The sequence below is a fragment of the Scyliorhinus torazame genome, chromosome 17 (assembly GCF_047496885.1).
Source record: "Scyliorhinus torazame isolate Kashiwa2021f chromosome 17, sScyTor2.1, whole genome shotgun sequence".
Lineage (NCBI taxonomy): Eukaryota > Metazoa > Chordata > Chondrichthyes > Carcharhiniformes > Scyliorhinidae > Scyliorhinus > Scyliorhinus torazame.
In genome coordinates, this window is record NC_092723.1 from 187087718 (window position 1) to 187111341 (window position 23624).

At 45.9% G+C, this 23624-nt stretch overlaps 1 protein-coding gene across 1 annotated transcript in view; it reads left to right on the forward strand.

Moving 5' to 3' along the window:
* xylt1 (xylosyltransferase I) overlaps positions 1–23624 on the forward strand; it is a 304533-nt gene that overhangs the window by 210577 nt on the left and 70332 nt on the right. The window contains exon 5 of the mRNA XM_072481856.1: positions 17247–17327. Within this exon, the coding sequence (XP_072337957.1) occupies positions 17247–17327 (81 nt within the window). The remainder of the gene's footprint in view (positions 1–17246; positions 17328–23624) is intronic.

A 23624-nucleotide genomic window follows, 5' to 3' on the forward strand; every position in this document is an offset into this window, starting at 1 on the left:
TCCTGCCGACCTCTGCGACCACCGCATTGGCGGCGGTCCCGCCTATCCAAGAGCAGGCGGCCCCTGATCCACTCTTGAGGCGGTCCACCAGAATTTGTCGCCCGCCGCAGAGACTAAACTTATAGACTGAACTTTTGCACAACTGTGTTATCATTTTGACCTCTGTAAATATAGTTTTTTACCATTTCATCTGCCCTATATCTGCACTAGCGACACCTTCCTGTGTACATAAGGTCATTTTTGCACATTCTGTGTATAGTCACGCACATATGCACATCCACACGCACATGCACCTTAATAATTATTATCTCAACACACACAATACAAAGCAAAAGGGGGGAGATGTCATAATATACATCTATGTATATAATGGAGTGCACACAGGCAGTGATTGACACACAGGATGCTCAGTAAGCACACAGAACAGAGCAGCCAATCACCAGACAGGGCACGACCACTATAAAGCCAGAGGGCACCAGTTTTCCCGCTCTCTCGGGACCCAGCCTCTGGGACAGTCAGAGTTAGTGAGCTGGCCAGTGCCGACACCTTGTGGTAGCTAGTAAGTCTGGTTAGGCTAGTGTCAGGCCTCCAGTCAAGTCAGCATAGTGTCAACCCACAGTTGAACATGTATAATAGTTTAGATGTTAAATAAAATCATGTTGCATCTTATCAAGTGATGGAGGTCTGTCTCTCGCTACACTGCATCAAGTGCAGTCCGCATCGACCCAGCCGGCCCAACACATCAGCGTGTTTCTCGGCAGCCATTGGCCGGAGGTGGGATCCTCTGGTCCCTCTGCTGGCAATGGGATTTCCCCTAAAATCCACTCCACACCGTCAGGAAACCCGCGGTAGGGGTTCCCTTTCGCCGCGTCCAGAGGATTCTGTTGGCAAGAACGGCCAGAAATCCTCCACATATCAAAGATAAAGTGAGAAAATACAAAGCCACTGGGCCTGATGTGACCACCGCATTGTGCCCACCTGGAGCTGGGCGCCCCGGTTAAGCAGCAGGAAATAGAGATTTATGTCGAGTGCGGATCGAGGATATTTCTTTGCGCGCAAAGTTCCGAACTTGAATGTATCTAAATTCGCTCCCTGTCGGCAACTCAAAATTCTCACGTAATTGCTCCAGTTTCTCATAGCTTTCTTCAATAAGCAGGTCTGGCAACCGTTCTACCCCTTCCCTGTACCATCTGCCGTACATCACATCTACCTTCCTCGGCATAGACCGATGATTCCTACAAAGTGGGGCCAGTGCCGATGCTGTCAGCCCAAAGTGCCGCCTCAGTTGGTTCCATATTCTGAGCAAAGATGCATCTATGGGATTTCTGGTACATCTGCCCGGGGAGAACAGGAGTTGGGTCGTTGCCGAGGCCCTCAAACTCGACTCTCCTAATTCACGTAACCTTTGGTAACCTGGACACTGAGACAACATTCTGCCTAAAAACCATGCTGGAGGACCAAAGCGCCAGTTTAATGCGTTAACAAATGATTGTGCTCTCCTCTCCAATCGTACAGTCAGCCACATTTGAAGAGTTAAAAAAGAGAATCCGTGTCAAAGCAACCAATAGGATGAGTCCCGTATGTGAGGATGTAACAGCCTCAAGTAGCATGAGCCTGGATAGTGCATTGTAGCCTTGGAGGGGTGACAGGCATTTTCTAATCGAACCCACATGGAAGGGAAAACACTGTCCGGTGCCAGGAAATTGATCAGCCACTTGTCTTGTATCCTGCCTGATTTTACTATCTGTTCACTTTCTTCAATAGCATAAAGCTTGCGATTTGGTCATGATTGACAAGGAAGTCAAAGATCATGGGGGACAGGCCACAGTCAGATCAGCCATGATATTGCAGGCTTGAGGGGCTGAATGGCCTACTCCTCCTGTTTCTTACGCTCTTATGATAAAAGAGATGATGACGCAGAGCAAAAGCGGGGTGATTATTTTGACAAGTGAAGACGTCAAAGGTGGGTCCCGAGGAGCTGCAAATGGAAATAGTGAAATCTGAGGCACAGGTCAGCAACCCAGCTGTATGGAGGAGAGGAATGTTTCAAAAGTCAGTTTAATGTTGAGGGTTAGCACAGGAAAAGCTTCTTTGTTGCTTTTAATACTGATGGGATTAGCAAAGTTTTGAATTCCTGTAAATACACTGAGTATAATTCATCAAACTGTTTAATGTTCAATAAATTGGTCCAGTGGGTTACAACTGGAGCCATGGTCTGACAGAGCATTTTTCAATAATTGAGTTTTGACGCTCTTAGAGTGATCGGTTTCTGCAGGTGTCAGATAACCTGCTGACTAAAATAATACCCCTTAGTTTATTTTTAAACGTTGGAGAGCACGGATAGTACATATTCCTAATGAGACTCTGGGGAATAAAACTGATCATATTGATGGATAAATAGAGGACTATCAACCTCCTATTTCTTGTACTAAATTACTATGATCTCTAAGTATGATAAGACCATAAGACATAGGAGCAGAATTAGGCCACTCGGCCCATCGAGTCTGCTCCGCCATTCAATCATGGCTGATATTTTTGCATCCCCATTCTCTTGCCTTCTCTCTATAACCCCTGATGCCCTTATTGATCAAAAGCCTATCTATTTCTGTTTTAAAGACACTCAGTGATTTGGCCTCCACAGCCTTCTGCAGCAAAGAGTTCCACAGATTCACCACCCTCTGGCTGAAGAAATTCCTCCTCATCTCTGTTTTAAAGGATCGTCCCTTTAGTCTGAGATGGTGTCCACTGGTTCTATTTTTTCCTACAAGTGGAAACATCCTCTCCACGTCCACTCTATCCAAGCCTTGCAGTATCTTGTAAGTTTCAATAAGATCCCCTCTCATCCTTCTAAACTCCAACGAGTACAGACCCAGAGTCCTCAAACATTCCTCATACGACAAGTTCTTCATTCCAGGGATCATTCTTGTGAACCTCCTCTGGACCCTTTCCAAGGCCAGCACATCCTTCCTTAGATAGGGGGCCCAGAACTGCTCATAAAACTCCAAATGGGGTCTGACCAGAGCCTTATACAGTCTCAGAAGTACATCCCTGGTCTTGTATTCTAGCCCTCTTGACATGAATGCGAACATTGCATTTGCCTTCTTAGCTGCCGACTGAATCTGCACATTAACCTTCAGAGAATCATGAACAAGGATTCCCAAGTCCCTTTGTGCTTCAGCTTTCCGAAGCATTTCCCCATTTAGAAAATAGTCTATGCCTAAATTCCTCCTTCCAAAGTGCATAACCTCACACTTTTCCACATTGTATTTCATTTGCCACTTCATTGCCCACTCTCCTACCTTGTCCAAGTCCTTCTGCAGCCCCCTTGCTTCCTCAATACTACCCTCCCTCTACAGACCTTTGTATCATCTGCAAACTTAGCACCAGTGCCTTCAATTCCTTCTTCCAGATCATTAATTATACAGCTATATAAGGGGTAATTTTTTAGGGGTTCAAAGTGGAGTCATTTGACATTGCGAACCTGGATTAGTGTTACCATTGGAGCCCCAATTCCCTGACTCATGCCCACCCCAATGTAGGATCTGCTTTGGCATTTAAACCTCACAAAATGACCCCAACAATATCAACCAAACCATTCAACCACAGACAATGGGCCCAGTTCCCAGGGTGCATACGTTTTTGTTTTAATGCGCTTTTAATTTTCAGTGGACCTCCTGCGTAATGTATTCATAGAATCCCTACAGCGCAGAAGGAGGCCATTCGGCCCATCGAGTCTGCACCCACCCTCTGAAATAGCATCCTATCCAGTCCCAATCCCCCACCCTATCCCTGTAACCCCACTTAGGGGCAATTTAGCATAGCCAAACCACCCAACCTGCACATCCTTCGACTGTGGGAGGAAACCGGAGCGTCCGGAGGAAACCCACGCAAACACGGAAGAATGTGCAAACTCCACGCAGACAGTCACCTGAGGTCGGAATCGAACTCGGGTCCCCGCCGCCACGAGGCAGCAGTGCTAACCACTGTAACATCGTGCCGCTCCTTCAACTCGACTGCAAAATGAAAAACTGAGTACAGTAGCCAAGTTAAACAATTGGTTTTCTCAAAAAATCTCAAACAATTCAAGAGACTAAGATGACGGTCCACAGTGCATCACCAAGACAGAGAAAACAAAATGAATCAGTCAGTATTATTACATGAGCATAAGACAAAAAACAAGGGTCACCAGCCTTTCCCTGTAAGAATTAGCAATGCCAATGAAGTGACTGTCCCAGAGGTCCACATTTACCCATCACTCCCATTACACACACATTACCAAATTGTATTATACCCATTCACTCATGTAGTTCTGATCCAATTCTTGGCAAAATTACTTCTGCACTTGCCAAAGGTTAAGCTGCAATTTCAACCTGTGATCTTTCAGCTGTGCTTATGTCTTGAATTTCCTGGACCAGTCACAAGATCGAGTCTACTGCCCGAGCGCAATAAAGTCACTTAACCATGGAATAAAAGCAGAGAGAATTTGAATTGGAAAGACCCACCCAGAACATTACCCTGTGATTAACATTTTTCCCCCTTTATAACTTAACAACCCTATCAAGTCCTATAAAGAAGAAACAGAGTAAACTACTGCCACCATTCATTCAAAAAGTTTATATTGTTAAGGAAGTTGCAATGGGCGGCTCAGTGGCCAGCACCAGTGCCCCACGGCGCCAAGGGCCTGGGCAACTTATGACACTTAATAAGAATATAAGAACTAGGAGCAGGAGTTGGCCATCTGGCCCCTCGAGCCTGCTCAGCTATTCAATGAGATCATGGCTGATCTTTTGTGGACTCAGCTCCACATTCCGGCCTGAACACCATAACCCTTAATCCCTTTATTCATCAAAAAACTATATATCTTTATCTTAAAAACATTAAATGAAGGAGCCTCAACTGCTTCACTGGGCAAGGAATTCCATAGACTCACAACCCTTTGGGTGAAGAAGTTCCTCTTAAGCTCAGTCCTAAATCTACTTCCCCTTATTTTGAGGCTATGCCCCCTAGTTCTGCTTTCACCCGCCAGTCAAAACACCCTGCCCGCATCTATCCTATCCCCTTCATAATTTTATACGTTTCTATACGATCCCTCCCACATCCTTCTAAATTCCAACGAGTACAGTCCCAGTCTACTCAACCTCTCCTCGTAATCCAACCCATTCAACTCCGGGATTAACCTAGTGAATCTCCCCTGCACACGCTCCAGCGGCAGTACTTCCTTTCTCAGGTAAGGAGACCAAAACTGAACACAATACTCTAGGTGTGGCCTCACTATCACCTTATACAGTTGCAGCATAACCTCCCTAGTCTTAAACTCCATCCCTTCAGCAATGAAGGACAACATTCCATTTGCCTTCTTAATCACCTGTTGCACCTGTAAACCAACTTTTTGAGACTCGTACACTAGCACACCCAGGTCTCTCTGCACAGCGGCATTTTAAAATATTTTATCATTTAAATAATAATCCCTTTTGCTATTATTCCTATCAAAATGGATAACCTCACATTTGTCAACATTGTATTCCATCTGCCAGACCCTAGCCCATTCACTTAGCCTATCCAAATCCCTATGCAGACTTCCGGTATCAAAGAACAAAGAAACGTACAGCACAGGAACAGGCCCTTCGGCCCTCCAGGCCCGTGCCGACCATGCTGCGCGTCTAAACTAAAATCTTCTACACTTCCTGGGTCCGTATCCCTCTATTCCCATCCTATTCATGTATTTGTCAAGATGCCCTTAAATGTCACTATCCTCTGCACTTTTTGCTTTACCACTCATCTTAGTGTCGTCTGCAAACTTGGACACATTGCACTTTGTCCCCAAGTCCAAAGCATCTTTGTAAATTGTGAACAATTGTGGGCCCAACACTGAACCCTGAGAGACACCACTAGCTACTGATTGCCAACCAGAGAAACACCCATTAATCCCCACTCTTTGCTTTCTATTAATTAACCAATCCTCTATCCATGCTACTACTTTACCCTTAAAGCCATGCATCTTTTATCTTATGCAGCAACCTTTTGTGTGGCACCTTGTCAAAGGCTTTCTGGAAATCCAGATATACCACATCCATTGGCTCCCCGTTATCTACCGCACTGGTAATGCCCTCAAAAAATTCCACTAAATTAGTTTGGCACTACCTGCCCTTTATGAACCCATGCTGCGTCTGCCCAATGGGACAATTTCCATCCAGATGCCTCGCTATTTCTTCCTTGATGATAGATTCCAGCATCTTCCCTACTACCGAAGTTAAGCTAACTGGCCTATGATTACCTGCTTTCTGCTACCTCCATTTTTAAAAAGTGGTGTCACTTTGCTAATTTCCAATCCGCCGGGACCACCCCAGAGTCTAGGGAATTTTGGTAAATTATCACTAGTGCATTTGCAATTTCCCTAGCCATTGTTGATTAAATTGACTTAAGCCAGTAGCATAGATTGACTTATTTTGGGCCAATGCTGAGTTACACAATACCAGAGAGACCACAACCTCCAGGCAAGGTGGATCTACTGAGCTCTCCTTCTCATCTACTGCAGCAATACAACTCTGGTCGATCAGCTTGGTACGTGAGTGCTTCAAGAACATTGGCTACAAATATTTTACCTAATGTGAATGTGAATTCAGGTAAAATATACAGCACGGAGATAAACTATACAGCAAGTTTTCACTCACAAATCAAAGTAATTGACCTTAAAGAACTCACAGAATGAAACATTACCACAACAAGGTCTATCCTTTCAAAAAGTTCACTCTGCAAAACCTCTTACTTACCTTCCATTAGTTTGGTGAATGGTTCAGGACACGTAGATGGAATTGTTGACAGCTACTGCCAGGCCATCAATCCCGTGATAAGGGACTTCCCCCGTTAGTAACTCCCAAAGCAACACGCCATAGCTCCAAACATCATCACAAAATATCATTCACACGCTGCCTGCCCAGAGGTGGCAGTTCAAACGGTCTGTGTAGAAACATACTTGTAGGCTAATGACATTTATTTATATTCAACTTTAATTATGACTTAATGGCTCAGATACTCACTTAAAAAATTACACAATTGCCTAATTCAATACTGAAATGCTGTGCCGTGTATTTATGCTCAACACTTTGATTGTTCATGGAATGCTATGCAGTTTTTTTCCTTCTGTATTTTCATAGAATTTACAGTGCAGAAGGAGGCCATTTGGCCCATCGGGTCTGCACCAGCCCTTGGGAAGAGCACCTTACTTAAGCCCATGCCTCCACCCTATCCCTGTAACCCAGTAACCCCACCTAACCTTGTGGACACTAAGGGGCAATTTAGCATGGCCAATCCACCAAACCTGCACATCTTTGGACTGTGGGAGCACCTGGAGGAATCCCACGCAGACACGGGGAGAAAGTGCAAACTCCACACAGACAGTCACCCGAGGTCGGAATTGACGCCGGGTCCCTGGAGCTGAGAAGCAGCAGTGCTAACCACTGTGCCACCGTGCCGCCCCGATTTTTACAAACTATTTTTATATGCTGCATTATGGCGTAAATTTCAGATCTCAGACTCCTTCTTCCTGATCATTAACAGCTTGCTTTAACAGATGCACGGCAGGTTTGACAGTTAGCATAGCAATGCTGAATGTGAAACTATATTCACAAACCTCTTTTAATATGTGAAGAAGATATGATTTCATAATCCTCACCTACAAATTATTTTTTGATAAATTTGCAACGATTGTGCATCACCATTCATTTTCTGTGTAAATGTCGACATACATCAACCTGGATTATAATGACTACTAGCCTACACTCCCTCAGAAAATTGAATAAAAGCGGACCTGTTGCTTTCTCAGTATATGAATATGCATCTTACCGTGTATTCTAAAAATAAAGATGCCCTAGAGCAATTTTGAAACTATAATCATCAGATTGCTACCTTGTAATAGATTCTAAAGATCCATTATCATGTACACAACAAAAGAATGCGATTTACTAAGCAGACTGCTGTGGGCGGATTGGTGGGTAGCATTTTCTGGAGGAGCTCATTGATGCCTAGGGTTCCAACTCAAGTTGGACACATTCCCAGCAGTATCATCAGATGATGCTCCCACATCCAACTGTCTTGCCCACGTACCTGCCCTTGGTTGCCCGAGACATCCGCAATCACAATTCACGCCCTATGCCCCCACAACCGCCCGTCCAACAACAAATGGAAAACAAACAGGCTTGTATACCTGAATGGATCATTTTTGACTGTCAAACAGTTTCGGTCTTCAATATACCTGCAACTAATAAGCAAAAGTCATCGAGGTCTTTAAGATTATGAGGAGTTATTTTTTAAAAATAAATTTAGAGTATCTCAATTATCTTTTTCCAATTAAGGGCCAATTTAGCGTGGCCAATCCACCTACCCTGCATATCTTTTGGCTTGTGGGGGTGAAGCCCACACAGACACGGGGAAAATGTGCAAACTTCACACGGAAAGTGACCCAGGGCTGGGATCGAACCCGGGTCCTTGGCACCGTGAGGCAGCAGTGCTAACCGCACTGCCACCGTGCTTCCCTAGGTTATGAGGAGTTATGATAAGGGAATTAGTATCATGGAATCATATCATAGAATTTACAGTGCAGAAGGAGGCCATTCAGCCCTTGGAAAGAGCACCCCACTTAAATTCACGCCTCCACCCTATCCCTGTAACTCACTAACTCCACGCAGCCCTTTTTTTTGAAACTAAGGGCAATTAATCATGGCCAATCCACCTAACCTGCACATCTTTGGACTGTGGGAGGAAACCGGAGCACCCGGAGGAAACCCACGCAGACACGGGGAGAACGTGCAGACTCCGCACAGACAGTGACCCAAACCGGGAATCGAACCTGGGACCCTGGAGCTGTGAAGCAACAGTGCTAACTACTGTGTTACCGTGCCGCCCTTAGTAGCAAAACATTTCCACTTGTCAGCGAGAGAGTAAAGAGAAGGGAGGGGGATTTGCTGCCCTGTTTTTGGCAGGCTGGAACGGGGGCAGAGAATTGAAGGGGTGTCCCGAATCAGCTTTCACACTGGTGGGGTTTTCCCACTCAATTATTCCCAACAAAGACTTAAGGATCCCCAACGCTTTGCGGGCCTCCCCGCTGTATCATTTCCCCTATCAATTTACAATTGGTCTTGGCAGGGATGTGCAAACAGAACTCGCCAGGGGCACACAGATAGGTAGAGAGGGTGGAGAGGGTCATGCCTGGGCAGTGACCCAGCACAGGGGGCAGTGCTTGGGAGCACTGCTGGGGGGGGTGGGGGTGGGGTTCTGTTGGAGAGGTTTGGTGGCGAGGAGGTTTTGAACTGTCAGGGGCTGAGGTTGCTGCCCATCTCCAAGATATTTTTTCAAAGAGTTTAAACATACAGCGGAGCCTTGCCAGGCAGTTGGTGGGCTGCCTCCCTGCTGAAGCCAACACTGGAAAGAAAAATTCCGCCCAAGAACTAAATTTAGGTTACTCACAAGTAGAATTATTATAGAGGTGATTATAACCTCAGTGGGCTGGGTTTACCTTCAGGTTGGCATGTAAACTGGATCACAATATCAACAGTGTTCACGTTTTAATGCAACCACTAAATCCAGCTGTACATTAAACATTGCAAAATGCCTCAGCCAACATGGGAATGGACTCCCAGAGAATGGACTCTCTCTAGAAACGCTCTGAGTATTGCAATGGCATAAAATGGCATGGCCTGTTTCTTTTTCCCTCCCCTGCAGATCAAATTTCCTCTCCTATTAAGTAACAATGTCAAAAACCCAAGATGAATATGTATGCAAATCGCTTGTTTGCTTCAAATAGAACTCCCAAGCGAACATAGGTGCCCACAGAATGCTACATCTAAACATAAACAAAAATGAAATAGGAATTGCAACACACGCTATGTATATTTGACGTCCGAGCACATTTCACAGGGTTAGAATACCCTCCAGCCACTGGGGATTAATCTTGTTTATTCCCATTGTTTCCCTTTTCTTTTATTTTGCCATTCTTATTTTGATCCATGGATAATTAATGGACATAACGCTTTAAGGCAAGCAACCTGTATCTTTAATTCAAGCAGAACATTCCAGAAGCTACAGGAGAGAACTTTGCTAGTCTGTGCTGGTTTGAACAGAAGACCACAGACTTGTCGGCACCAGTGGGAGCGATGGATTGGGACTCGATTTGATTGATTGGCTAGTGGACAATGAATTGGCCCAAAAGGCTGTACTCTGTCTGGTAACAGGAGGTGATTGGATTATATCCCAGTGGGATGCTTTTCAGAGTCCCAAGGAGTTTCAGTTTTGATTATGGCAGCCCAGGGGTAAAAACCTGCAAACTCTCCCCAGAAAAGCTGCTGTGAGTGCTGTCTCTCTCTCTCTCTCTCTCTCTGTCTCCAGAAAGACAAAGGCAGAACTGACTATGTCTCTCTCCAGAAAGCCAGATGTGAGGGCTGTATTCCTAAATTACAGAGGCCTGAATACAAACCAAAAGCCAAGTTTGAAGAGAAGTAGGGTGAAAAGGGGAGACTAGGACCCGGGGGCACAGCCTTAGAATAAAAGGGAGTCACTTTAGAACAGAGATGAGGAGAAATTTCTTCAGCCAGAGAGTGGTGGGTCTGTGGAATTCATTACCACAGAGGGCGGTGGAGGCTGGGACGTTGAGTGTCTTTAAGACAGAAGTTGATAAATTCTTGATTTCTCGAGGAATTAAGGGCTATGGAGAGCGGGTAAATGGAGTTGAAATCAGCCATGATTGAATGGTGGAGTGGACTCGATGGGCCGAATGGCCTTACTTCCGCTCCTATGTCTTAAGGTCTTAAAAGCTCTAGAAAAGCTCTGAGTACTGCATTTCACAATATCAATGTCTCCATATTGTGCGGCAGCTCAGGGATCTGCCCTGAAGTCACTTGAGTAGCACAAGACCGAGGAACCCATTATAGACTGTGGAGTTTGCATGGTTGACACCATGGGTGACAGCACTGGAGCTATGGAAGCTGTAGACAGCTCAGCTATTATGGTAGAGTTTGCAGGGAAATGCTGTACAGGTGAGTGTTCACCATGGCTGACAGACCCATCACCGGAGGTTGAGCAGATCACAGAGGAAGTGCAAAAGGAAAGTGTATTGTCCCGGTTGTGCAGGAATGAAGACACAGATGATAAGTTCAACAATTGCACAGATCCTCAACGCCGTTACATGCTGTGCCTGTAACCACACGGGAGTGACTTCCGGCACCCTCTCCCACATCGCATTGTTAGCATCAGTGCACAGGTCATTTGGCAATATGTGAATGAATGCACAGTCTACAGAAGGGACTTTGTTGATTCAGACCTCTTGACTTGATAAGTTGTGCGAGGGAGCTGGGAATCAATGAACTTGCGATTATTGCGCCAGCTGTCATCGACAGAGGTAACCAAGAGTGTTGGGGGCCTGTTACTTGTTGCCTTCATTGTGAAGGTGGACCAGATTACCACAATCAGCTGAGGTGAGTATTGCTTATATGCCACGGGGCAGCTTAGATTTCTGACCAGACAGCTAATCGACCTGGCGGAGCCAGTGTTAAATTTAATTAACCCTGGAGTCAGATAGGGGAATCTACACAATAGTGAACTTGTGCCGAGAATTCTCTTGCAGATAAGTTGTGGGAATGTGGATGTCAGTTGAGTTGTGTCACGGTGATGGACGGGGCCAAAGATGTGTTAGGGCCTCCTTGTAGTTTGCGGCATAACAGCTCAACCTCGATCCTGTACTGCCTTCTCTGTTACCAGGTCCTTTTTGGGGTTCCTTGGTACCCTGCGCTCAATGTCAATGCCATGTTAATGAAGTAATACTCCTCCTAACAGGGTAGGAAACCCAGGGGCAGCATCAGTCCGTTTATGGCAGCTTGTGCAACATCCAATGGATAAAATCCAGTGCACAGACTATTAATGAGGAGTGAGGAAGAGTGAGTGATTGGGATAAGATGACTCAAGTGGAGAAAACACTGGTGTGCATTTGATAGGCTAAATGGTGTGCTTCTGTTTTTTTATTGAGGAGCTGGTGAGAACCCCATGTCGCTTCTCTCTGGAGGCCCGATGCAATGGCCAGGCAATCAGGCACTTCCCTGGACAGCATCAGGCCACCCATGTAATCAAGCCCCAGCCAACCAGAGGCTGGGGGCTCTCCAGTTCCTGCCAGCACCATCAGGAACATTGCCAGTGGTCAGTAACTCAGGCCAGCCCTGGGAATCACTGCAGGGTCCCTATATATAGGTACGTTTGGGCAGGGAGGGGATCGTCAGATGCAAGGGCAGATTAGGTGATTTCCAGCGGTCCACCTTCCCAATGCCAGGTCCCATCAATAAGGACCGCCCCCCCCATTGCAAGAATGCCACAAGCAAATCTGACAGGGTTTGCTGGGCGGTTGTCCTGCATGATGATTCCTCCGCCCCTCCCAACCAGCAGCAGCGGAATGAGGCCCTTAAGTGGGTCTTATGTGGCTACCTAAAGGCCTCACTTGCTCTCCGAGCAGGAAGGCCACAATCCACAGTCCCCCCCGCCCCCTCCCCCCGTGCTTTACCGGGGAGGGAGAACAGGAAGATCACCACCTCCAAGCTCACCTCTGGGTAAGATTATTTACTTCCACCCATGGTGTTGGTGAAACATTCCAAGATCCTGAATCGCTGGCATGCAGCAGGCGCCTTACTGCAAAATTGCACTTGTATTTCTGACGTACATTGACTGGTTACATGCCAGCGACTCTGAAATCTCTGCTCTATGATTTCTGTAACTTTCTGGATTGTCTCATTCTGTCAGTTACAGTGACCTGTTCCATTCACATTATTAATGCCTCTTGCAACTTTGTGAGTCTGTTTTTGTCAGGCTTGGGGATAAAGCTGCATATCAGCCATGATCTAGTTAAAGGGCAGCGCAGGCGCAATGGGCTGCAAATCTGACTCCTGTTCCTACGTTTGGGAACTGCCAGATGTCAGAGAAGATTCATACAGAGTAGCAATGCAGTAAGTACATTACTGGCAGGATTGGCACTCACAATATAAGTGAAAATTAAGTATCTGTTCAGTTCCGCCTCTTTGAGAGGCCCTAAAATGTGCAGTTATTTTCCTGCAACATGGCAAAGACATATTGATATATGGAGATGCTATTTTATGATCATATGTTGCACTGATGATGAACCAAACGTCACTGCAAAAGGCCTCAGTTATTGATTTCCTCAAGTCTGAATTTCCGTTTTTCTAATTAACATCCTGTGTGTTTCACACCCTCTCCGGCGAGGCTGTGAACTGAGCTAATCGCTATTCTGTAATCTCCCAGCACCATTTATGCGCTCAGCAATTTCTACAGGCTTAATTTGGTTTTAATGGTGTTTTCGCATCTTGTTGAAGAAAAAAAATATAACCACTCTTCGGGCTTTAGTACCGTGAACTGTTAATGAGGTAGCACCTTCTCCCCACCGCACCCCCCCCCCCCCCCCCCCCTTCCTCCCGATACGATAGGAACTTCATTATCTCATAGACGCATATGAAAATGATAAAATGACAAACTGTGTTAATTATTGTGCATGTTTATTTAGTGCAACATATTTGATTTTCTCCAGTGTGGCTGTTCCTGTGATAAGATATTTATCTTTCATCCCTCGAGATGATACTGCTGCGTGTTTGTGTGTGTGATGACTTGGATTTGTGTGCATGTGTTTCTGCATTATTTAGATGGATTTACAGAGTCGCGGTAATATGTGAAATTAAAAGAATTCTTTAAAACCTGGAATAAAATGTGTTTGGTGTTTGGAATGTTTTATTTCTTTTATTGCCTGTAATTAAATTCTTAAGAGAAGTACCACGAGGAGCAAATTGATTACCACCAGCTTCTGTCACGAGCCTAAAGAGCATCATTAGAATATTACAGCAAATCTTTGTCTCGGCTGGCGAAAGGCAGGAAGATATTCCCACTCAAATTCCCAAATTTGGACTGCTCCCTCGATATCACAGCTGTAGGACTTTTGAATCATAAATGCTGTAGTTAACCCCACTGGCCATGCACGTTATCGGGAACTAATGGGCTCAATTTAGATATTATTCTAAATCCCTAAGGCCGTCAACTCCATACCCCAGAAGAAAAGATCTTCTCCTTTACCCAGTTAGCAAATGCAAGCTGAATCAGCAGTTCAGGCAGATCAGTTTCCCTTGCGTTACAAACATTCTGAATTCAGCCATTGAAAATCAGCAAACAGGCCTTTTTGGTGGGTTACAATTGTGGTCAGTAGCAAAGTGACAGCTCTCACCACTGACCTCGCTGACAACTGCCCACAAAGATCCAGTGATCTCTGCGCTGTGGTTTTCACCTTCCCCAATGTTAATTCTAATCTGGCGGTACATCAAGGGGATCTCTAGGCATCCAGCAGCAGTAATGTCATCAAACAAAACACACTGGGCGGGATTCTCTGTCCCTCCAGCCGGCCAATGGGGTTTTCCCATTGTGGGCAGCCTTACGCCGGATGTGAGTGCGCGGCCGGCACAACGGGGAATCCCGCCAGCGGAGAATCCAGCTCACTGTTAATTACATTGAAGAATTCTCATGGATAGCAAAACAGAAAGTATAAATGTTGTCGACAGCAAAATAAACATTTTAACATACACAATGGAGGATGCAATATAAAACAAATTTTTAAAAACTATCTTGTGTTGGAAAACTCTGAAATTTTGACCATAAAGGGGCAGGTCGTGCCTCATGAGCCTCGTTGAATTCTTTGAGGATGTGACGAGACACATTGATGAAGGTCGGGTAGTGGATGGGGTGTATATGGATTTCAGTAAGGCATTTGATAAGGTTCTCCATGGTAGGCTCTTTCGGAATGTTAGGGGGCATGGGATACAGGGAAATTTGGCTGTCTGGATACAGAATTGGCTGGCCGAAAGAAGACAGCGAGTGGTAGTGGATGGAAAGTATTCCGCCTGGAGGTCGGTGACCAGTGATGTCCCCCAAGGATCTGTTCTGGGACCTCTGCTCTTTGTGGTTTTTATAAATGACTTGGATGAGGAAGTGGAAGGGTGAGTTAGTAAGTTTGCCAATGACACGAAGGTTGGTGGAGTTGTAGATAGTGTTGAGGGTTGTTGCAAGTTACAACAGGACATTGACAGGATGCAGAGCTGGGCTGAGAAGTGGCAGATGGAGTTCAACCTTGATAAATGTGAAGAGATTCATTTTGGAAGGTCGAATTTGAATGCTGAATACAGGGTTAAAGGCAGGATTCTTGGAAGTGTGGAGGAACAGAGGGATCTTGGGGTCCACGTACTTAGATCCCTCAAAGTTGCCACCCAGGTTGATAGGGTTGTTAAGAAGGCGTATGGTGTGTTGGCTTTCATTAACGGGGGATTGAGTTTAAGAGCCGTGAGGTTTTGCTGCAGCTTTATAAAACCCTAGTTAGACCACACTTGGAATATTGTGTCCAATTCTGGTCGCCTCATTATAGGAAGGATGTGGATCCTTTGGAGAGGGTGCAGAGGAGATTTACCAGGATGCTGCCTGGACTGGAGGGCATGTCTTATGAAGAAAAGTTGAGGGAGCTAGGGCTTTTCTCACTGGAGTGAAGAAGGAAGAGAGGTGACTTGATAGAGGTGTACAAGGTGATGAGAGGCATGGAGAGAGTGGATAGCCAGAGACTTTTCCCCAGGGTGGAAATGGACTGTCACGAGGGGACATAATTTTAAGGTGATTGGCGGAAGGTATAGGGGAGATGTCAGAGGTAGGTTCTTTACACAGAGAGTGGTGGGTGTGTGGAATGCACTGCCAGCAGAGGTGGTGGAGTCAGAGTCATTAGGGACATTTAAGCGACTCTTAGACAAGCACATGGACAGCAGTAAACTGAAGGGGTGTAGGTTAGGTTGATCTTAGATTGGGATAAATGGTCGGCACAACATCGTGGGCTGAAGGGCCTGTACTGTGTTGTACTGTTCTATGTTCTATAAAGGAAAAATTCTGATGTTAGACAAATGTAAAATTAGTATTCCAGGGCCAGAGAGGTTGAAGAGTAATTATGACAAAATACACGACTGAAAACCTAATTGATAAGCATTTCTCCTGCACACCCAGTGGAGAAGCAGGGAATCACCGACTGCAACTTCTGTATTTTCACATTTAACTATGCATGTGCAGACACCAGGGGCGAAATTCTCCGGTATCGGCGAGATGTCCGCCGACTGGCGCCCAAAATGGCGCAAATCAGTCGGGCGTCGCGCCGCCCCAAAGGTGCGGAATGCTCCGCATCTTTGGGGGCCGAGCCCCAAACTTAAGGGGCTCGGCCTGCGCCGGACGAATTTCCGCCCCGCCAGCTGGCGGAAAAGGCCTTTGGTGCCCCGCCAGCTGGCGCGGAAATGACATCTCCAGGCGGCGCATGCCCGGGAGCGTTAGCGGCCGCTGACGGCATTCCCGCGCATGCGCAGTGGAGGGAGTCGCTTCCGCCTCCGCCATGGTGGAGACCGTGGCGATGGCGGAAAGGAAAGAGTGCCCCCACGGCATAGGCCCGCCTGCGGATCGGTGGGCCCCGATCGCGGGCCAGGCCACCCGGGGCCAGATCGCCCCGCGCCCCCCCCCCCCCCCCCCAGGACCCCGGAGCCCGCCCGCGCCGCCTTGTCCCGCCGGTAAGGTAGGTGGTTTAATCTCCGCCGGCGGGACAGGCATTTTAGTGGCGGGACTTCGGCCCATCCGGGCCGGAGAATCGCGGGGGGGGGGGCCCGCCAACCGGCGCGGCGCGATTCCCGCCCCCGCCGAATATCCGGTGCCGGAGAATTCGGCAACCGGCGGGGGCGGGATTCACGCCAGCCCCCGGCGATTCTCCGACCCGGCGGGGGGTCGGGGAATCTCGCCCCAGAAGTTGCTGTCTGTTTTGCAGGATAATGACAAATGCTGATATTGTCTGTGTGTTTTGTTTACAAATGCTGCACATCTGCACATGCCTGCAACTCAAAAAGATTGTTACTTGTGCACAGCCTGTTTGTACCCTGACTGCTGTATGGCAGGGAGAAAATACCAACATGAGCAAGTTAACTACTGCTTCAAACTTAAATTGCTTGTATGCAGTGCACCCATACAGCTTAGTAGGGAACATTGACCCTACCCTGTTCGCACAGATAACCCAATGATGCTGATGATCAGGAATGTTCAAAACAAATTGGGATACAGAGGAATAGAACATGTTTTTAAAATGATTGAACTGTAATAATCTATTTATCAGAGATGCATTATTCATTCGAATGGTTATATTTACTCCATAGGACTAATGATCAACTGGTGGCTTTCTTGTCAAGATACAGGAGTATGAACTTTCTGAAATCTCATGGCAGAGACAATGCAAGGTACTGTGTCTTCCATCTGTTTATCGCTTACTGAGTACGCTCAAAAATGTTTGACTTAGAATTGATTTTATGTAACTATAGCAGTGAGTTAGCCAAATTTTGGAAAATAGCTACGTTGCTAGTATTCAGATTTTTTACCCAATCCCTGTTGTACTGTCGAACCTCAGGACCTACAGAAGTGCCATCCTATAGATCAGAGATATTAAGCCCTTGGGACAGTGAAAGTTAGAACCTCTGAATTTGAAGTGGAGAAAAAGTACCTGTGATAATATTTTGATGCGATGTCGAGGGCTTTTGTTTAGCTCGTCGTTTATTCACCCAAATGTTTTTGGTTTTAGCACCAAACCAGCTGAGAATGTTGGCAAAATTAACCTTGGGGGTGGGGGTGTCATTTTCCACCCCCCCCGGTTTAGTGGGGGAGGGGGCGGTCTGGAGCAGGCTGTGCATGTTTCTCAGTAGAGGGTGACAGCCCGCCATTGGCTAGTGGCAGGATCTTATGCTGCCATCGCCGTCGATGGGATTTTCCATTGAATGCACTCCCCGCTGCCAAGACACCCGCGGCGGGGGTTCGCCAGCGGCAGGACTGGAAGATCCCCCCGGTGAGAACAGCCGGAGGATACGATCCCCCCCACCCCCCGGTCTTCTTTCTACAGACACATGAAGCTGCCCCATTATTACTTACCCGGACACCAGATAGGTATATCCTGAACTACCCTACTGGGCACGCAATTCAAAATGGGGAGAACAGGAAGGTCCCCACCTCCAAGCACATCTCTGGGGAAGGTTTGAAACCTTTAAGTCGAACAAACATGAAACCTGTAAATGTGAAAAGCTCAATGAGCAGCAAATAATGAATAGATGTACAATAGAACAAAGAACAAAGAATATTCAAAGCAGGAACTTGCCTAGAAGGGATTTATTTATACTGATATAAAACCTGCTGCTAATGTATACTTAAACTGATTTGATATCAAATCAGTAGTTCTCCTTGGTATCTAGGTGGAATTTTATACTAGTGGAGGTGTGATAATGCGTAGTACACTATTCTTTGGCTGTAAGTGGACTATTTACATCTTCTTGATCCATTAATTTCTATAGCACTTGATCCATCCTAAACCACCTCAAACATGCACAGGCTTGTAATTCGCAAGCAATTAATGTCTGAAGCAGCAGTTAACTTGCTCGTGGTGGTATTTTCTCCCTTAGCAGGAGAAAGTGCATGCAGCTCAGGGATAGCAAAACCTACACTGGCCTATGTGTGAGAAAGATCAGAGGACTTCAGCTGCCAGGTCATTGGTGGTCATCTTTTCAAAAGGTTCTTCCTGATTTATGACCACTTTTCACCCAGCGAGAGAATCTGGTTGATTCTGGAGCAGGCTGTCCTGACCCTCTGCAAAGCAGGTGGGAATGGCCCTGAATTTTCTTGGTTTACGAATGCATTCGTTGACATTACTCCACTGAATCTGACCACAGTCTGTCATTCAGTGCTCTACCACAAGCTGCACAGTGGATCTCCCACTACAGAGCCGGCAATCAGTAACATTTGGTGAGGACACCTCCCTTTTCTGTTCTGGTATTGTTGTTTGAAACTTCCTAAAAGATGCACCTTGTTCAATGGGGTGCAACTGGGATTGTAATACTAATCTGAATTAATAGCTCATGCAGAACAACCATCCATGCAAGAATAGTGGAATGTTAAGCTTCTCCATTATTCATGAATAATTGATATATGAATAATCTCTAGATTGTCTGAATAATTTAAAATTTTTGAAGTTGGTTCATATTTCAATTGTGAAAGTTTTTTTAAAATGATTTCATCTTTGTGCTTTTTATTTTCTGGTTGGCTGTCTATGAGAATTATTTAATTTAATTGGCTGCTTAGACATCACTGCACACTGCAGATTCACACAGGAAATTCCAACAAAAAATTGCAGGTCGAGAGATCTCCTACAGAGATGATGTGACATGAACACATCAGAGAGAGATACTGAGGTGACTCCACTCCCACATAGCACAGTTCCTATTAATTCCCACAAACCTTAGGTAAAGTTGCTCAGTAATCTCAAACAGGGAGAAATGAAAGGAGCGATCCAGGATTCTGTTTGATAGAGTAAACGTTTCAGTGCCTATCATGCAGTCCAGCTCAATCACTCCGCTTATAAAAGAAAGATGCATTCTGAACTGTTTTAACAGTTCCATTGTGATGTGCCCAGTGTAACCTTGGGTTTTACAATCCTCGCATGCTGATTACAGTCAAATAACCCCAAATCAAAATTTTAAAACAAACAATAAAAATGCATTTTTGTCGCACTGGGTAAGGTTGAGTGAGAGTTGTTATCAGGAAAGAATTCCAAACTATCACACTAAAATTGGCTCCATAATGTCCCATCAGATATTCCCCTCTCTGCTACCCCCTGTCAATGCTTAATACCCCAAGCGCCAAATTCATATATCCACCCCATTATGTAATTACAACAGAGTAGCAATCAACAAAGGTTAATTTTTGATTGAAAGTCCTGATATTCAGTGTCACTGATGATCTGCTATTGGCTGTTTGCCCTTTAGGAGATGATAATCTTTTGGCAATGCTTTTTGTACAAAATCTCTGCATCACAGTGATATTAGCAGTCCTTGGGGATCCTGTGGCTATCTCATTATTGGATCTTCTTTTTGGCCTGTTGGTTTTTAATCAGACATTTAATTCTGTAAATTGGGCATATTCTCACTGGAAATGAGATGGTTGAAAGGTGATAGGATTGCTTTTTTTTAAGGATTCTAAAGGAACTAGACAATGCTATCACCTTGTCCAGAACATTTGAACCAGAGGACATAACTTGCACTTGAAGAGGGATACATTTATAAGGAGGCTAACCTTTGGGTAAATATTCAGGCAATCAAAGAAAGTTTTCACAATCCATAAATAAATAGAAATTGCTACCACTCTCACTTAACTTAGTGCATAAATTCCTGCTCTTGGCTGCCTGCTGGTATTGTTCACTGTGAATATCTTACATCACAGATCCTAAGCAAACTACTGAATAACGTACAAGTGGGAAATGCATTCAGCATATTCACCACATTAGATAATAATCTTTATTGTCACAAGTAGGCTCACATTAACACTGCAATGAAGTTACTGGGAAAAGCCCCTAGTCGCCACACTCCGGTGCCTGTTCGGGTACACTGAGGGAGAATTCAGAATGTCAAATTCACCTAACAAACACGTCTTTCGGGATTTATGGGAGGAAACCGGAGCACCCGGAGGAAACCCACGCAGACACAGGGAGAACGTGCAGACTCCAGACTGACAGTGACCCAAGCCGGAAATCGAACCTGGGACCCTGGAGCTGTGAAGCAACAATGCTAACCACTGTGCTACCGTGCCGCCCACTGACCTATGTTCTGTCCTGTGAAATGGGCCTATTCTGATAGACCTATTAACATTATTGCCCAGTATTGCCTTACAAGGATCAGCACAAGGGTCCTATTTAAGGGTGTAATTAATACAACAATTATATGGTCCACACAAACTAATTATTAGGCAGTACGGTCCCAACAAAGGGAACCATCTCAACTAAACCATAGGACTTAATGCAGCAGATTATTCCCTGATTATTGCTGCAAATATATTGAAAGCAAATGTTTCCCTCATTGAATTTATTCGAAGTAAATTAGGATCAAAAAGAGAATTATAGGGAGATCGGACTGAAAACAAGTGGACTGGCCACACCCACCATTACTTTGCAATCATATATTGAAACCCAAACGCTCCTGTTCATGCTGGAGGTGAATATGCTTTGCAGGCAACATAATCATGTACGAAATAGAAGGACTAAGCTATTCAACCTCTTGAGCCTACTTCACCATATACTAATATGCAGGCTCGATGGGCCGAATGGCCTCTTCTGCACTGTATTCTTCTGTGAAGATCATAGCTGATCCTTCCATCTCAACTTCACTTGCCTACCCTTTAACCAAAACCCCTATTTCCCCTCAATTTCTAAAAAAGCCATAGGAATATAGAAGCAGGAGTAGACCATTCAGCCCCTCAAGCCTATCCACCATTCAACTAGATCATGGCTGATCCTCTACCTCAATACCATCTTCCCACTCTATCCCGTATCCTTTGATATTAGTATCTAGAAAATCTGTCAACCTCTGCTTTGACTGAGCCTCCACAGCCCTCTGGGGTAGAGAATTCCAAAGATTCGCTATACTCTGACTGAAGAAATCCCTCTTGGTTCTAAATGTGCTCCCTCTTGTTCTGAGCCTGTGTCCCTGTTCTAGACAACACTCCCCGCCATGGGAAACATCCTTCCTGCATTGACCCTGTCAAACTCTGTAAGAAATTTGTACATTTGAGGTCACCTTTCGTTATTCAAGCGTACAGGCCCAGTCTCTCCTCAATCTCTCCCCACAGGACAATTCTGGTATCCCTGGGATCAGTCTGGTGAACCTCCACTACACTCCCTCTGTGGCCAGTATATTCTTCCTTGGGTAAAGAGATCAAAACCGCACACAATATTTCAGGTGCTGTCTCACCCAAGGCTCTATATAATTGCAGCAAGACTTCCTATCTCCTGTACTCAAATCCCCATGCAATACATTGGCTAACATACCATTTGCCTTCCTGCTTGTTTGTTGTACCTGCAAAAACACAGGTCCAGATTTCTGCTCCTGCTTTTGGGAATAGGAGCCTCCACCTTTAATAATCATCCGCCAAAATAAGGAATGTTCATCTCTGTCTGCTGAAGACAGTGTGAGAGGATGCCAGCTGGAGGGGGCCGCACACCTCAATAACTTGGCATCATTTCTAATCACTTTGGAAAGAGACCTTCCTTGGAAATCAGTACCAGTGATGCTGTGGGGCAAAATATAACTTCTAACAATTGGGACAGAGACTTTCAAGAACATGAGTGCTAGCAGGAATGAACTTCAAAAAAATTAGGTTGAGATAAGGCAGGAATACACTGAGGCCAGAATTCTCTGACCATTCGCTGGCAGCAGGGTTTTCTGGCCCCCCAGCGGCGCACCCCGTCTTCTGGGGTTCCCAGCGGTGTGGGGTGGCTTCAATGACAATCCTATTGACAGCGGTGGGAGCAGAGAATTCCACCACCAGCTAACAGTGCGTCACCTTCCACCGCCAAGAAACACGTGCTTGGGGGCCAGAGAACCCCACCCTTAGCTTCCCATGACTTCTGCCCAGCAGTTTTGGGTGTCCATTTCACATGGGTGATTGATGTGGGCCCTCCCAGCAAGCAGGATGGACACATCCCTTAATTAGTAAGTAGGAGTAGAACCTAAGGTTGTTCTTTCCTCTGACCCTCGCCCCGTCCACCAAAAGGTACATTGGGGCACAAAGTGGACAAAACAATTGCCAGACACCTTCCAAAAACCCAGACCCCAACTTGAAATGGTTTAACATTCTGATACAAGTTGCCAATGCCCATCTCCATTACAGTTTCAAGGCCATTCTTAATCAGCATCTCTATGTTAGCCCCAGCCCCTTGGGCTGGATTCTCCATTCTGGAGACTAAGGGCTCCCGCCAGACCAAACTCACTTCTGGACTCTGCTGGCACTAGGACCGGTGCCCAGGAGCAATTCCCTTTCCTTTATTCCAATTTATGCATGGTGAAGAGCTCACAGGGTTGCGTTGGAATCCTGGTGGTGGGCCCCCTCCCTCACACACCAAACCCCTGCCCCCCCCCCCCCCCCCACCACCCACCACCACCACCTTGGGAAGGGGCTGCACGGTAGTACAGTGGTTATTAAAGTTGCTTCACAGCGCCAGGGACCTGGGTCCGATTCCCCGCTCGGGTCACTGTCTGTGCGGAGTCGGCGCCGTCTCCCATGTCTGCGTGGGTTTCCTCCGGGAGCTCCGGTTTCCTCCCACAACTCCCGAAAGAAATGCTTTTTAGGTGAATTGGACATTCTGAATTGTCCCTCAGTATACTGGAACAGATGCCAGAATGTGGCAACTAGGGGATTTTCACAGTAACTTCATTGCAGTATTAATGTAAGCCTACTCATGACAGTAATAAAGATTATTATTATTATGGGTCACCCCCCACAACATGCATGCAAGAGGGTGACCCAACCCCCCCCCCCCCCCCAGTCCCCACATTAGACCTCCTCTATTAGACCCCTCAACCCCCTCCATCAGACCCCACCATCACCGACCCCTGCCTGAATAGCAGTACAGGCAGTAGAGTTCAAAATCACTGCATTTTCACTTGCCCTTCTCTAACATCTGCTATCTCAGACATAAGTGTTTAAAGCAGCAGCTGTTACAAGTT